The sequence below is a fragment of the Bos indicus x Bos taurus genome, chromosome 11, assembly GCF_003369695.1.
Source record: "Bos indicus x Bos taurus breed Angus x Brahman F1 hybrid chromosome 11, Bos_hybrid_MaternalHap_v2.0, whole genome shotgun sequence".
In the NCBI taxonomy this organism is placed as follows: domain Eukaryota; kingdom Metazoa; phylum Chordata; class Mammalia; order Artiodactyla; family Bovidae; genus Bos; species Bos indicus x Bos taurus.
Window position 1 is genome coordinate 105,896,068 of NC_040086.1, and position 16,475 is coordinate 105,912,542.

General features: G+C 51.3%; 1 protein-coding gene across 10 annotated transcripts in view; it reads left to right on the top strand.

Annotated features, from left to right (window-relative positions):
* Nucleotides 1-16,475, top strand: part of CACNA1B (calcium voltage-gated channel subunit alpha1 B) — a 212,391-nt gene that overhangs the window by 65,109 nt on the left and 130,807 nt on the right. For 6 of the 10 annotated variants that reach the window (XM_027557028.1, XM_027557030.1, XM_027557031.1 and 3 more), the window contains exons 7-10: nucleotides 5,789-5,892; nucleotides 8,117-8,232; nucleotides 8,573-8,629; nucleotides 9,669-9,761. In XM_027557028.1, the coding sequence (XP_027412829.1) occupies nucleotides 5,789-5,892; nucleotides 8,117-8,232; nucleotides 8,573-8,629; nucleotides 9,669-9,761 (370 nt within the window). The remainder of the gene's footprint in view (nucleotides 1-5,788; nucleotides 5,893-8,116; nucleotides 8,233-8,572; nucleotides 8,630-9,668; nucleotides 9,762-16,475) is intronic. The other 4 variants (XM_027557029.1, XM_027557036.1, XM_027557037.1 and 1 more) reach the window with 1 other exon arrangement.

The following is a 16,475-nucleotide window of genomic DNA, read 5'->3' on the forward strand; positions in this document are numbered from 1 at the left end:
GAATAAACAGAAGAACTGTACAAAAAAGGTCTTGACGACCAAGATAATCACAATGGTGTGATCACTCACCTAGAGCCAGACATCCTGGAATGTGAAGTCAAGTGAGCCTTAGAAAGCATCGCTACGGACAAAGCTAGTGGAGGTGATGGAATTCCAGTTGAGCTATTCCAAATCCTGAAAGATGATGCTGTGAAAGTGCTGCACTCAATATGCCAGCAAATTTGGAAAACTCAGCAGTGGCCACAGGACTGAAAAAGGTCAGTTTTCATTCCAATCCCAAAGAAAGGCAATGCCAAAGAATGCTCAAACTACCACACAACTGCACTCATCTCACACGCTAGTAAAGTAATACTCAAAATTCTCCAAGCCAGGCTTCAGCAATACGTGAACCGTGAACTTCCTGATGTTCAAGCTGGTTTTAGAAAAGGTAGAGGAACCAGAGATCAAATTGCCAACATCCGCTAGATCATGAAAAAAGGAAGAGAGTTCCAGAAAAACATCTATTTCTGCTTTATTGACTATGCCAAAGCCTTTGACTGTGTGGATCACAATAAACTGGAAAATTCTGAAAGAAATGGGAATACCAGACCACCTGACCTGCCTCTTGAGAAACCTGGATGCAGGTCAGGAAGCAACAATTAGAACTGGACATGGAACAACAGACTGGTTCCAAATAGGAAAAGGAGTACATCAAGGCTGTATATTGTCACCCTGCTTATTAAACGTATATGCAGAGTACATCATGAGAAATGCTGGGCTGGAAGAAGCACAAGCTGGAATCAGGATTGCCAGGAGAAATATCAATAACCTCAGATATGCAAATGACACTACCCTTATGGCAGAAAGTGAAGAGGAACTAAAAAGCCTCTTGATGAAAGTGAAAGTGGAGAGTGAAAAAGTTGGCTTAAAACTCAACATTCAGAAAACTAAGATCATGGCATCTGGTCTCATCACTTCATGGGAAATAGATGGGGAAACAGTGGAAACAGTGTCAGACTTTATTTTCTGGGCTCCAAAATCACTGCAGATGGTGACTGCAGCCATGAAATTAAAAGACACTTACTCCTTGGAAGGAAAGTGATGACCAACCTAGACAGCATATTCAAAAGCAGAGACATTGCTTTGCCAACAAAGGTCCATCTAGTCAAGGCTATGGTTTTTCCAGTGGTCATGTATGGATGTGAGAGTTGGACTGTGAAGAAAGCTGAGTGCCGAAGAATTGATGCTTTTGAACTGTGGTGTTGGAGAAGACTCTTGAGAGTCCCTTGGACTGCAAGGAGATCCAACCAGTCCATTCTAAAGGAGATCAGTCTTGGGTGTTCTTTGGAAGGACTGATGCTAAAGCTGAAACTCCAGTACTTTGGCTACCTCATGTGAAGTGTTGACTCATTGGAAAAGACTCTGATGCTGGGAGGGATTGGGGGCAGGAGGAGAAGGGGACGACAGAGGATGAGATGGCTGGATGGCATCACCGACTCGATGGACATGAGTTTGGGTGAACTCTGGGAGTTGGTGATGGATAGGGAGGCCTGGCGTGCTGCAGATCATGGGGTTGCAAAGAGTCGGACACGAATGAGTGACTGAACTGAACTGAACTGATATCTTATTCTAATCTACTGGTGTCATAATAGTATCAGTTCAAGTGACATATATACCCCTTATCTTCTTTATATTTCTTTATCCTCCCCTACTTATAATACAATTATCTCAAACATTTCCTCTGCATATATTTATAACCACATCATAGTGTGTTACAATTTTTGCTTCCATTGTCAAAACATAATTTAGGAAACCCAAAAGGACGAATAAAATCCACCTAACCTTATTTTTGGGCTTCCCTTGTAGCTCAGTTGGTAAAGAATCCGCCTACAGTGCAGGAGACCCAGGTTCCATTCCTGGGTTGGGAAGATCCCCTGGAGAAGGAAATGGCAATCCATCCCAGTATTCTTGCCTGGAGAATCTCATGGACTGTAGCCTGCCTGCCAGGCTCCTTTGTCCATGGAATCGCAAGAGTTGGACATGACTTAGTGACTAAACCACCACCACCACCACCCTTATTTTTACTCTTTTCATTGTTTTTTCTTCCTTCTTAATGGTCAAGAATTCCTTTTCAAATCATTCCTTTCTGCTTAGAGATTTTCATTAGTCATTCTCTTAGGGTAGATAGGCTGGGGTAAAATTCTCCCAGTTACTAAGAGAATGTCTTGATGTTCCCTTCATTCCTGAAGGATATATCTCATGGGTGTAGGTGTTTGTTGACGGTTTCTTTCTCTGAGCACCTGGAAAGGAGTGTGCACTTCATTCTGGCCTCAATAGTTAATGATGAGAAATCTGTTTCACTCCGTAAGTAAGGTGCCAGTTTTCTCTTGCCACTTTGAAGATTTTAAATCCATGCTTAGTTTTTCTTGGTTTGACAATGAAATATCTTGTGGATTTCTTTGGGTTTATTCTGTTTGGTATTCACTCAGCTTCTTGAATCTATAGGTTTATGTCTCTTGCCAAACGTGGGGATTTTTCAAACATTATTTCTTTGAGTACTGTTCAGCTTTCTCTTCTTTCTCCTGTGCTCTGCTACTGTGATGTGTGAATGTCACATGTTTTGCCATTGTCACACAGGTTCCTGAGGCTCTGCTCTGATCTCTTGTTTGATTTTTCAGTCTATTTCTCTTTTTATATCGAGTAATTTCTCTTCTTCTCTTTTACCATCTATTGGTTCTTTCCTTTGTTGTCTTTATGGTGCCTTTCCATTGAGATTTTCATTTTGATTATTGTATTTTTCAGTTCTAAATTTTCCATTTGATTCTTCATTGTATCTTTTATTTATTTGATGGTACTATTTCTTTGTTGAGACTTTCTCTTTTTTTCATGTGTTTCAAATGTGTATACAATTACCCTTTGACATATTTTTACAATGGCTGCTTTAAAACCTTTGTCAGATACATCTGTCATCTTAGTGTTGGTGATCTCTGGGGGTTCTCCAGAGAGATACAGCAAACTAGACGTGTGTGTGTGTGTGTGTGTGTGTGTGTGTGTGTGTGTGTGTGTGAGACAGAGAGAAAGAAAGATCGCTACTGTTAGGGACTGGCCTGTGTGATTATGAAGGCTCTCAGGTCCAAATGTGCAGTAAGTGTAGCTTGGCAGGCTCGCCACCCAGGGGAGCCTGTGCTGCAAGTCCACTCTGAAAGCAGTAGAGGCCAGCAGGGCCGATGGTGCAGATAAAGTCTGCGTTCTCTTCTGGAGAATCTTCTCTTACTTCAGAGAGGGTCAGTTTTTTGTTCTATTATGTCCTTGAATTGATTGGATGAGGCCCACCACATTATGGAGAACTATCTGCTTTATTAATTAAAATGTTAATTTCATCCAGAAACACACTTGGAGAACCATCCAGAATGTTTGGCTAGACATCTGGGCACCCCATGGCCCAGTCAAGTTGACACATAAAATTAACCATCACAGCATCTAATTCTTTTGTTTGCTTTTTATTCTTTATTTATTTCACACCATCTATTCTTTTTTTTTTTTAAATTCAATTTGTTATCTTCCGGGTTCTTGTTTTGGCAAATGAGTGTCAGTTGAAACCTCAACATTTTCGGCATTATATTCTAAGACCCTGGATCTTATTTAAATGCTCTGTTTTATCTGGCTTCCTCTGACTTCTGCCAAGAGAAGCGGGGTTGCTGCCTTGCTACTGCAAGGTGGGCGTAGAAGGCTGGTTTCCCCAGATGGCCTCCACTGGCACGCTCTGGGGTGTTTTTCACTCTGCCGGTGGAGTGGTACTTCTGCCTCCCACTGTGCCTCTAGGTGCTTCCCTGGTGGGGAGGGTTAGGTGTGCCTCGTTTCTGCTCTCCACATGGTCCGTGCACATTACGGGGGTGGGGCATGTGTGGCCTCATTCCTGGGTGATGGTGAAAGTCTGACTTTCCCCTAGGGCCCCTCTGGCAGCAGCACCTCAGTAGGGAGCAGGTAATATGTCTCATTACTGCCGCCTGGGGGTGGAAGTCCAGGCTCTTTGTGTGGCCCCCCACTGATACCACAGAGGTAGGGTGGGGTGGGGGCCGTGGGAGGGATGCCCACCTCCCTGCTTGTCTTTCTCTGACATGTCCGTGGTTTGAGGGTGTTGGGAGGTTGGTTACTGCGTTGCAGTCTGGGGAGGGTGTTGTCTAGCTCCTCCTTGGTCTTTGCTGACCGGGGTGGAGGTGCCATCATGTTTTTTCTGCCCTGTTTGGCTGGAATAGTGCAGTCATTGTCTGTCTTACTAGGTGGCCCCCGCCCTGGCCCTTTGGTTAGAGAGAGAGAACGAGCGAGCGAGCACACACTGGCTTTTGTTGCTGTATTTTTTGTCTGTGTCTCTTGGCATTTCCAGCTTGTAGGGTCTGGGATATACGAGGGGAAAAAAAACAGAAACACTGGGAACTCATCGTGTGTCCAGAGGTCCCAGCTGATCTGCTTTCTTTTCTCCACTTTTTAGAGTCTTCTGTGAAATGTATATTTGCTCTAGATATAATGTTCAGGTTATTAACTGTACTCAGTGGGAGAAACAGGGAAGAGAATGTCTGCTTCATCTTCCCAGAAGTGCAAGTCCTTGTTTGCTTCTTGAGATGAGAATAGGGTACTTTGGCTACCGGCGGAAATGGTGCATTAGAGGGACATCGTGGAGCCAAACCCCTGACCGAGTGGGTGGGAGGAGCCGAGGCGGCAGCACACATCTCCTTTTCCCAGATGGAAGCTGGCTCTGAGGGTGCCCTTCGGGGAAGCTGGCGGCTTTGGCGGTCACTGTAGCCCGTAGATTGGAGTTCTGTTTGGAGCTGGCAGAGGTTGGTCAGCGAATAGGGGCAGCAAGCTAAGTCAGATGTCTGAGTGTCTCCTCTGGTCAAGGCCCGGGGTTCTCGGCGGCCAGCCTGGAGTCAGAAGCCACAGGCGGCAGGCAGGCAGGAGGGCTCAGGACTTGCAGGGGCAGAGCCTGCAGTTCCGTCCGGGCTGGCGGACACTGGAGGACAGCAGTCTCAGCAGCAGCACGGGGCGTCAGCCCGGCCTCGGAGCAGGGCCAGCATGTCCACTGCCTCTGTGCTGCTCAGGCCTGGCCCTTGGCTCGTGAGCTGCCTCTGAGCGGAGGAGCAGAGGGGCCTGGTGCTTGCCTGCCCACAATGCCCACCCTTCTTGGTTCACTTCCAGCAGCAGATTCGTGTGGAGAAAGAGGTCTTCCCCAGTCAGGGGCCTACAGGGGCCCCTGAAAACAACAACAGTGGAAAAGAATTGGATGGACAGGGCCTTATCCCTTGGTGGGCTGTGCTCTAAAAGCCAGAAGGCTTGGGGGGAGCCCCTCTGCATCAGGTTATTTAGACCCGGCCTGAGAGCGGGGTTCTGTCAGGCTCGGCTCCTCCCTGGGGGCAACAGCAGCGAGTTGCGGGCTTGTTGATGGGGTGTGGCTGCGTGCACTGTGCTGTGGGAGTGGCAGGAGACAGACTGGACCTGGACCTTGGCGACCCTGGGCTTCACAAAGGAGGATTGTCTCTAAAGCTGCCTGGTGTGTCCAGCAGCCTGGGAAGCGGAGGGGAGGTGTCCAGGTGGGGCACCCCGTGGGTGAAGCCCTTGGCTTCTCGGTGCTGCTGGGAAGGTCAGGAGTGCGAAGCTCTTTGGTCCTTTGGGGGCCCCAGTCCTAGAGGGGGCAAGGGCAGGCAGGTGTAGTCTGGATTTCCTGTCTGGCCCCACCCGTGCCTGACTCTGCTGGTGTGTGAGAAGCCGGGGTGCTGTCCTGCCCACCATCCTGCTCGTCTGCTCTTGCTTCCAGACCAACGACGCGGCTGGCAACACCTGGAACTGGCTCTACTTCCTGCCCCTGATTATCATCGGCTCGTTCTTCATGCTCAACCTGGTGCTGGGCGTGCTCTCAGGGTAAGGGGCCTTGCTGCTGCGCGCGCCTCTGTGTTTGCAGGCCAGGGCCGGGTGATGGGCCTAGACGCGGCCTGTGTGGTATGGGGGAGGTGGGGCCCGGCCTGGCCCTGGGTTGGCTGTTCTAGAGCCCTGAGCTCTAGCCAGCCCGCCCTGGGGCTGCCATTTGACCTCTCCCCTGGCCTCCTTGCCTCTAGCTCTTGGCCTTCACCCCGGCCTCTGAGTTGGGAGGGGCTGCTGCTGCCTCTCACCTGGATTCCTGGTGGGGTTTCTGCAGGAGCAGCCCCGGGTGTCAGAGAGCCCTCGGCTGCGCCACTGGAGAAGGAATGGAGCAGCCCTGGGTCTGTGCCCCAGCCCCGACCCCTGGCTTACCCTCTTCTCTGGGCACCTGTCCCTGCTGACCTCAAGGAGAGGACGAGCGAGGGCTCAGGGCAAGGGTCCCTCCTGGAGAAAGGGGCTCTGACCCTCCTGGGGAGAGAGGTACAGCAACCTGTGGCCCACCACGCCCTCCTGGCCTGAGGCCAGAGCAGTGCCGTTGGCTTCAGGAAACCACCAGGGCTGGTGTCTGGGGCTTCCATCCTTTTCCGGAGCCGAGGAGGCTGTGTGGACAGAGTTAGAGGGCGTCTGGCTTGGCCTGCCACCCTGCCCCACCTGGGCATAGATCCCTGTAAAGCTGGGGGGGAATGTTGCCATTGCCCTGTCCTGAGGTAGGCTGGGGAGAGCCAGGGGGACCCAGCGGGCAGCTGTCCTCTTGTCTGAGAAGGTGCCGCCACCGAGAGGGCAGCGTCTGGGCTGGCGCTCTGCTCGGCTCTGATGTGTGCTCCCACTTCGCTCCCTCCTGTGAGGGTCTGATTGTCACTAGCATGCCTTTCTGAGCCTCTCCGCCTGGAGCAGCACCGGGGATGGTGGGAGCTCCCTGTCAGGTGGAGGCTGCAGTCTAAGCTGCAATGGGGAAGCCATGGGAGGCCTGGGCTCAGAGGAGGATCTGGGGAAGGGGCAGCTCCATTGAGATGCAGGGGGACCAGCTTGGCAAGGAGGGTCCTGCAGGCAGAGAACTACTGGAGTGGAGGAGCAGAGAGTGTGAGGCCTGCGATGCAGGGAGCTCAGGGCTGGAGCCACTGTGAGCCAGCCACTCCACTCACAGCCCTTCCTCCCAGAGGGGCAGAAGCCTGTGGAGGGGAGGCTCACAGCCGCCCCCAAGCAGTGGGTGCCTGGCGGCTGGGTCAGCCACTGCTGATGACTCTCAGGCCAGCCGGGCAGTGTGGTCTCGCCCCGTCCTGCCCTCAGGCCTCTGCACTCAGGTGTGGCCAAGGGGGCTGGCCCAGTGGGGAGACTGTGAGGGGCCCTGCATCTCTTTAGTCTGGATTTGGGCGGGGTGAGAGGTCCAGGAAGGAGCCATCCCCTCTCATGGCCAGGGCTGAGGTGGCTCAGACCCTGATAGACGGTGGTCTCAGGCTCGGGGTCCATCCTGGTCGGAGCCGAGCTCTCTCCATTGCCAGGGCTGTGAGAGGAGTCCAGCCTGCTGGGCCTGCCCCTCTGTCGAGCCCAGAAGCTACTGCTCCTGAGGGAGAACAGGTATGCTCTTTTGCCCCGGGAGCACGCCTGCCTGCACTTTGGGCGCCTGAGCTAAGGTGTGTGCGCGTGTGGTGTGTGTGGTGTGTGTGTGCAGGGCTTCCTTCTGGCCCTTTGAGCCTAGAAGCTCAGCTGAGGTGGGGCAGGTGCTGAGGGCTCCGGGCGGCAGAGGGACCTCATGACGCTAGACGGTCTCCCTGTCTCTGGCTGCCCTGAGCTGATCTGGTTCCTCCCTGCCCCTCCTTCTAGCACGGCTGAGGGTCTGAACCAGCCGAAAAAGAAAGGTGACAGTCCTCTCGAGGGTTCTTGTCCATGAGCTCCCTGCACATCTCTGTCCAGAGGACAGGGCCCCGCACTCAGAGGGTGTGCGCCCAAACCTGCTCTAGGCCGGGGGTGGCGGAGCCTCTCTCGGGGCACTGGGGAGCTGTTCCTATGTACTGCAGGGGCCTGGGCGGGAAGTGTTTGCCTGGGCCTTGTAAGTGCTCAGGTGGGCAGAGGCCAGGGTGGTGGGAGCCGCCGGGAGGGGTGGCCTGTGGCCCGCTGCCCCTGTCCCGGCCTCTTCCTGGTTCCTGGTGCCTCTGGCTATACAGGTGGGGCCTGTAGGTGAGATTATACCCACCTGATCTGCCTCCTGCCCTGGCTTTGCCCATCACAGAGAGTTTGCCAAGGAGCGTGAGCGGGTGGAGAACCGCCGGGCCTTTCTGAAGCTCCGCCGGCAGCAGCAGATCGAGCGGGAGCTCAATGGGTACCTGGAGTGGATCTTCAAGGCCGGTGAGGACAGGGCTGTGTGGCGCTCCTGGCCTGGGCTCTGTTGGTTCCCTGCCCCCACTCCAGGGCCCTGCAGGAGCGAGCTCTGCTGGGGTGGGGGCTGCTTGCAGGAGGGCCACGTGAGGGGGGAGCAAGCCAGGCCCTCTTCACGGCACTCTGTCTGTGGGACACACCAAGGGCTCTGACTAAGTGGAATGAGCTCAGCCGTGGCCACAGTGGCTTCTGAAAGTGGGAAGGCCAAGCAGGCAGGGCCTCGCCTCCATTCTGCTGTGTTTCTGGGGGATGAGCCCTAGCTGGGGTGGGCACGGAAGGGCTCTGGCCTGAGGCTGTGTCTTGCTCGCAGAGGAGGTCATGCTGGCCGAGGAGGACAAGAACGCAGAGGAGAAGTCCCCTCTGGATGGTAGGTGGCTGCTGCCGGCGCTCCTTGCCCGGCCTCGGCTTTGGGGCCGCGGGGCCGCGGCACGCGTGTGCGCCTGCATGTGCTGCATGATGCCTCTGCTCTGCCGGGTGCCTGCGTGTCGGAGGCGGGCTCTGGTGGGTCAGCAGCACGTGCGGTCAGCTGGATGCTCCTGAGGGGCTTGACCAGAGGGGGTGGAGCCTGCGGTGGGCTCAGCCCGGGGTCTCAGGAGCCTGTGCTCACAGCACAGCCTGAGAGCCATGTTGTCCAGCATGGTGGCAGACTTGTGACTGGGTGAGCTCGCAGGTGCCCCTGTTACAGTGAAACAGAAGTGAAAATCCAGTCCTTCAATCTTCCTCAGCTCGTTTCAAATCATCCTAGAAAGTTCTGTGGGACCGCACTGCTTCTAGAAGGCTGCGGTTTTAAACCAAGCTGTGTCTGACCCCAGGGCTCAGGATGGTGCTGACCCCAGCTTGCCCTGGAAGACCCCTAGTGTAACGTGGGGCCCCAGAGCAGGGACAGGGCCGAGCACAGCCCCAGTGGCAGGAAGGAAGGCTGCCATCTTCATGCCCGCTGCTCAGGACAGGACCAGACAGGGTGCCATGCCTGCCATGGTCTCGCGGGGCCCACATCTGGGGCCTGAGCAGGTCTCACTGGTTCCTCCGCAGCCTTGAGCTCATCTCTCTTATCTCACCTGGCCTTGGAGTGCGGGCTGCTGGGGCAGCCGGCTACAGCCCTGGCCTTTCCCTACTTGGAAGTTTCCTGGTCTCCATGGTAGCCAGGCCTTCCCTACGGACATCATCATGGAGAAAAGGACAAGCAGGACCTCAAAATCCCTTGTCCCTTTTGCTCTGAGGACCGAGAGGGGCCATGGGGGCCAGGCATCGTCCTTCCTGCCGCCAGCCTTGTCTTCAGGACAGGGGACCTGGAGAGGCTGCTGGTTCCTGGAGATTAGGGAGTGGGCAACTGAGAGACAGCCCAGCCCTGCGGCAGATCGGCAGGCGGGCTGCACTCATGCCGTCTGCCCACCCTTTGTTTAAAGCAGTGTTGAAGAGAGCAGCCACCAAGAAGAGCCGAAACGACCTGATCCACGCGGAGGAGGGAGAGGACCGCTTTGCAGACCTCTGTGCTGTGGGTGAGTCTGTGGGAGTGTGCTGTGTGGAGCGCACCCACTCCCTCCTTGCCACGCTGGCTCTCCTCCTTCCCTTCCTCCCCCACGTCCCCCACCCCCGCGTCAGCCAGCCAGCCCCAGGTCCGTGTGTCTGCCAGACAGCAGGAGGGACAGCGCCCGGGGCAGAGATGTCTTCCTGGGGCCAGGCCCTGAGGTGGGCTGCGCGCACGGCTCCTGGAGTTCTTCTTGGCCTCTTGCTCCTTCGGTTCAGCACACTGCTGGCTTGCGGCTATTCTTGGCTCTGCTGTCCTGTGTGGACTGGAGACCTCTGGCACATCCCGAGGCTGCGGACTGCGTGTGTCACTGCTCTAGGGACCGAAAGTTTCTTTTATCTCTCTTGCAAGCTCTGTGTATCTTCCATATTCCTTGGGTCTGCTGCCTCTGAGGCCTTGGCTTCATCTCCTGCTTCTCAAAGAGTGAAAGGGAAACCTGGTTCTTTCATCTCTTTAGTTCCTGTCCTCTTAGCCTGGTACCAGAATCCTGGCACCTGAAGTGCCTGGGCCTTTCCCCTGAATGCCCTGAGGTTGTGCACTCTGTGGCAAAGGAAGTCTCGGCCCTGGGCCTCCACCTTCGGCAGCATGGGGAGGGGGTGTACTTGGCAATGACCGCTTTGCATTACGGGCACCAAGTCAGGTCCAGGCTGCACCTCCTTGCTCTCCAGCTGTCGCAGGTGGACTTGAGTTGAAGGACCTGCTTCCCGTTACATTGTGACATTTGGAAGACTGAAATCTAAGTCATTTGTGTATTTGTTTATCTATTTATACTTCCCATTCTCTGTCCTCAGTAAGTCCATGTCAATAGTTTGGGGTTTATCCTTCCCATTTTTAGATGCTCATCTCAGATAACACTCATACCACCCTCCCGCCACCGCCCCCCCCCCCCCAACCAAAATCACTGCAGATGGTGACTGCAGCCATGAAATTAAAAGACGCTTACTCCTTGGAAGGAAAGTTATGACCAACCTAGACAGCATATTCAAAAGCAGAGACATTACTTTGCCAACAAAGGTCCGTCTAGTCAAGGCTTTGGTTTTTCCAGTGGTCATGTATGGATGTGAGAGTTGGACTATAAAGAAAGCTGAGTGCCGAGGAATTGATTCTTTTGAACTGTGGTGTTGGAGAAGACTCTTGAGAGTCCCTTGGATTGCAAGGAGATCCAACCAGTCCATCCTAAAGGAAATCAATACTGAATACTCATTGGAAGGACTGATGCTGAAGCTGAAGCTCCAATAGTTTGGCCACCCGATGCGAAGAACCGACTCATTGGAAAAGAGCCTGATGCTGGGAAAGACTGAAGGTGGGAGGAGAAGGGGACGACAGGATGAGATGGTTGGATGGCATCACTGACTCAATGGACATGGATTTGGGTGGACTCTGGGAGTTGGTGATGGACAGGGAGGCCTGGCGTACTGCGGTTCATGGGGTCACAAAGAGTCGGACACGACTGAGCGACTGAACTGAACTGAAACCACCCCCCGCCCCGCCCCACACATACACATACACACATGGACACATACATGCTGTAGACTTTTGGGGTCTTTTCATATTACAGATATCCAGTTCCAGTTCAGTCGCTCAGTCGTGTCCGACTCTTTGTGACCCCATGAATCGCAGCTCGCCAGGCCTCCCTGTCTATCACCAAGTCCCGGAGTTCACTCAGACTCACATCCATGAGTCAGTGATGCCAGCCATCTCATCCTCTGTCATCCCCTTCTCCTCCCGCCCCTAATCCCTCCCAGCATCAGGGTCTTTTCCAATGAGTCAACTCTTCCCATGAGGTGGCCAAAGTATTGGAATTTCAGCTTCAGCATCAGTCCTTCCAATGAACACCCAGGGCTGATCTCCTTCAGAATGGACTGGTTGGATCTCCTTGCAGTCCAAGGGACTCTCAAGAGTCTTCTCCAACACCACAGTTCAAAAGCATCAATTCTTCGGTGCTCAGCCTTCTTCACAGTCCAGCTCTCACATCCATACATGACCACTGGAAAAACCATAGCCGTGACTAGACGGACCTTCGTTGGCTGTATAGTTTCATACAAAATTTTCTCATCAGTGCCTCTTGGAACACCCCCCCAACCCTGATCAGCTGGTCTAATTAGAATTTGCTTCTGTGTGGGGTTCATAGTGTCCATGGTGTGGTGTCCACTACCCTGTAATCAGCTGCTTAAACATCTGTCTTTGCTCGGCAGAGCTTTTGCCCCCGTGGGCTGGGTCCCAGGAGCAGGCTGCTGCAGGGAGGGTGCGCTGGCACCTTCCAGGGCGGCTGCTGTCCAGAGGGTCTGTGACCACACGTTCACCCTGGTGCAGAAGCACCTATGTTCTTGTCCTGCCTGGAGGTTGCAGCTACTCTCGACTTTTCCCAGTTTGAGGGGAATTTGATGATTATAAGGTGGTATTTTGTGGCAATTGTAGTTCTCATTTCACTCACTACTAGTGATTTTGAACTTCTTTTTAAGTGTTTGTTTCCCATTTCAATTTGGGTGTTGGTGACTTTTCATGTACTCTGTACGCTTTTCTGTTGGGTTGTTTGTGTTTGTTAATAGGAGACCAATATATATGGTGGATTTGAATTTTAATTTTTTTCAAATTTATCATGAGTGTTAATATTTAAATGGTCCCTCTATTCTTATTTTACCTAAAGTTTTTTTTAAAAAAAGTTTTTATTGTGATTTTGTAAAACGAATTAGGGAGGTAAAAAAATCTTTTCCTGTAGCTTGGAATAGTTTAAATAACACCTAAATTATCTGTTCTTTAAAGGTAAAATAAAAATGTGAACCCATCTAGCTAAGAAATGAAAAGAATGTGTTAGTCAGTCGTGTCTGACTCTTTGTGACCCCATGGACTGTAGCCCGCCAGGTTCCTCTGTCCATGGAATTCTCCAGGCAAGAATACTAGAGTGGGTAACCATTCCCTTTTCAAGGGGATCTTCCCAACCCAGGGACTGAACCTCGGTCTTCCACATTGCAGGCAGATTCTTTACCGTCTGAGCCACCAGGGAAAATAGTATGGACCGGTGTTATATTTTGAGGAAATACTCCATTTTGTTGCCTTTCAAGCTTGTTTCTATAGAACTGCATGTAGAGCTCTCTTGTATTCTTCTCCTCTCTCCTACATTCAGTTCTCTGCTGGTCCATTCACTTAACAGATACTAAGTGCCCAGATGTGTTGGGAAGTGCCCGAGGCATTGAGCAAGATGCAGAAGCCTTCATCTTTGGAGTTTCCATTCCAGTGCTAGGTGTGAAAAGGAAAAAAGTAGAGAAAGAGGGGGTTCAAAGGGTCTGAGGGTGTAGGGGTTTTAAATAGAGTGGCTACAACAGGCCCTGAAAAGGTCACCTTTGAGTAAAAAGCTGAAGAAATGAGCAGGTGAACTTACCAGGGCACAGAGCATCCCCGAGACAGGTGAGAGGACCCTGAGGCAGCAAAGTCCAGGCGGCCTGTGTGGCTGGAGCAGAGTGGAGGGCTGGGGCAGCAGGAGAGGAAACAAGAATGCCAGGGGGGCTGGAGCCCAGCGTGGACTCTGCCAGCCATGGCGGTTTGCAGAGGAGGGTGGCATCTGGCTTCAGGAGGGCGCTGAAGACTGCCCGCCATGCAGAGAGGGCAGGGCAGGACCAGGCCCAGGGCTGCTGTGAGGACCCCAGTGCTGGGGGCGGGGGTACTAAGCAGTTGGATTCTAGATCTATTTTGAGGACAAGCCCATAGGATTTCTGATGAGTCGGATGTGGAGATGAGACAGAGAGAGACATCAAGGACAGCTCTGCAGGGAGTGTCCACAGAGGAGCCCTGCCCAAGAGGATGGGACTGGAAACCCATGCATTTTGGGGGACAATGACTAGAATTTGGTTCTGAGTTTGTGCTGAGTTTGAGATGCACGTTGGAGATGTAGTGGGGTGTCAGCTGGGCACTCTATGTGTCAGGGGCTGGCATTCAGGCTGCAGAAGGCATTTAAAGCTCTGAGACCGACTAGATTGTGTCGAGTTTGGTTTTGCTTTTTTCTGGTTGTCAGTATATTTATCTTTGATTTCTAATTTCTTAATTAGGATCATGTAAGCTTAGTATGTATTAATGATGGTTTAAAATAAACAGATTGTAGATTTCCTTATATTTTTTGTTTTCATTTTTATTATTGTTATTTTTAGTCATTATTAGGTTTATCTTTCTACTTTATTTTGATTTATTTTATTATTATTTTTCTAACTTCTTAAAATGTATAACTTGTTCTTTTTTCTTTCTTCTTTAACAGTGAAAGCAGTTAAGGCTGCATGTTTCCCTCTGCACAGAGCTTTGTTATGATGTCCCCTCTGTACTGGTTTCCAGATAACAATTTTTTTACTCCTCTTGAGGCAAAGGTTATCTGGGAACGTGCTTCTGAGTTATAAGCAGCAATATTTTGACCATCTTTTTATTATGTCTAATTTTATCAGATAATGATTGGGAAATGTGGCCAGTAAATCTCTATATTTAGAAGTTTTCAAATTCCAACCTTCATGACTGACTTTAGAAAGTTTCATTGACAGAAGCATGCTCTGTGTATGCTCTGCTTTTGTGACTTATCAGGTTATATGTGTGTCTCAAAGTCAAGTTTGTTGATTGTGTTTTCCAGTTCTTTAGGTCTTTATGTTTTATCTAGTAGATCTGTTCAGTTCTGAAAGAGGTGTTTGGAACATTCTCACTTCATTTTTTATTAATAAGTTTCTTTTGTATTTTTTTCTTAAAATTGTGTGTGTGTGTGTGTGTGTGTGTGTATGATCGGAACACATCATGAGATCCGTCCTCCTACATTTAAAGTGTGCGGTGGATTACTGTTGACCGCAGGTGCTGCGCTGGGCAGCAGGTCTGCAGAGCTTGTCCATCCCACTTCACTGGAACTCTGTTCCTGTTCACAACTCCCCAGTCCCACTCGGCAGCCCCTGGTCACCACTGTCCCGTCTCTGGATTAATGGATTTCACTATTTCAGATCCCTCATCTGCGTGCAGTCATTCATGAAGTATTTGTCTTTCTGAATGTAGCTCATTTCACTTGGCATGACATCCTCAAGGCCCATCCATGTGGGCACATATTGCCAGATTTCCTTCCTTATTAGGGCTGAAGAGTATTCTGTGGTATGTATAGATCACATTTTCTCTGTCCACTCAGCTGTCGGCGGGCAGTTAGGTTGTTTCCATGTCTTATCTGCTGTGAATTGTGCTGCAGTTTACATGGGAGAGCTCGGATCTCTTCAAGATCCTGATTTCAGTTATTTTGGAGACCTTTCTTTCTATAGATGCAAATACATGCTGTGCTCACTCAGTCGTGTCTGACTCTTTGTGACCCTGTGGGCTGTAGCCCGCAAGGCTCCTCTGTCTGTGGGATTTTCCAGGCAAGAACACTGGAGTGGGTTGTCTGCCCTCCTCCAGGGGATCTTCCCAACCTAGGGATTGGATCTGCATCTCTTACGTCCCCTGCGTCGGCAGGTGGATTCTTTACCACTACTGCCACCTGGGAAGCCCAAGATAGAGAGCCAGAGCTAGAGCTAGTCTCCCCGCAGCCGGCTTGCTGGGTCATCAGGTGGTTTTAGTTTTCACTTCTGAGGAGCCACAGTGCTGTTCTCCATTCACGTTCCCATCAACAGAGCACAAAGGTCTAATTTTTCCGTGTTCTCAGCAACACTGTCTTTTGTCTGTTTGGAAGCAGCCATCCTGACAAGTGTGAGGTGCTAAGTCTTGTGGTTTCGACTGGCATTTTCCTGATGCTTTCTTGTGTATGTCTCATGGCTTTTGTTTACATATTTGGCTGCTATATATTTTTATGGCTGTTACATCTTCTTTGTGAGCATGTGTTTGATCATCACACAATACCTTCTTTATCCATTTACCTCCTCCACTGGACAATTCCTTGTCTGCCAGCAAATGTCTTACTTTTCATTACTACCATTATTTTTGGGTTTTAGTTCGCATTGCTTGGTATCTTTGCTTTTCCTTTCATTTTCAACTCTTTATGACATTAAGTATTTTAAATGTTCTTCTTACAAACAACATTTAGCTGGGTTTTGCTTTTTTTAACCCAGTCTTATGGTCTCTGTTCCCAATGGGGGAGTCCAGCCTGGTTAGTGTAAGGGTTGGTGTCCGTGACTTCCTCCTCCTCCTCCTCCTTTGATATTTGGTGTCGATGTGTGATACTGTGGTCTCTCTCTTTCCTGCTTTGCTCTTTGACCAGGCTGCTGTTCATCATGATCTCCCCTCTGCTAATTTCCGATTCTTCCTGCTTATGTTCCACAAATGATGACGTTCCATCCCTGCTCCCAGAATTAGAAACATTTGCTTTCCTATTTTCATGCTTTTCTACCCTCTTACCACCAGGGTGTGGTGTTTCCATAACTGAGTTGCTGGATTTCTCATGCCTCTGCCCCACCCTCAGCCCAGTAAGTATTTGCAGCATTTCCCTCCTTGTTCCCCACTCCTGGTGGGAGATGTCTTGGGGACTTACTTCCTGTGTCTGCAGGCCCTGTGGTCACCCCGGGCAGGCATAGGCCTGCCTGGCCTTTGCACTGCGCGGCCGCGCGGGTGCTGTCTCCTCTGCAGTCTCTGTGTCCCACGGGGTTTCGCTCCGTCTGGGCTCTGCTGTCTCTCAGTGCTCCGCTGGGCGGCGTGTGGGTGAGTGACTGGCTTCTGCACACGCTCAGGCGTCCTCTGTTGTTCTCAG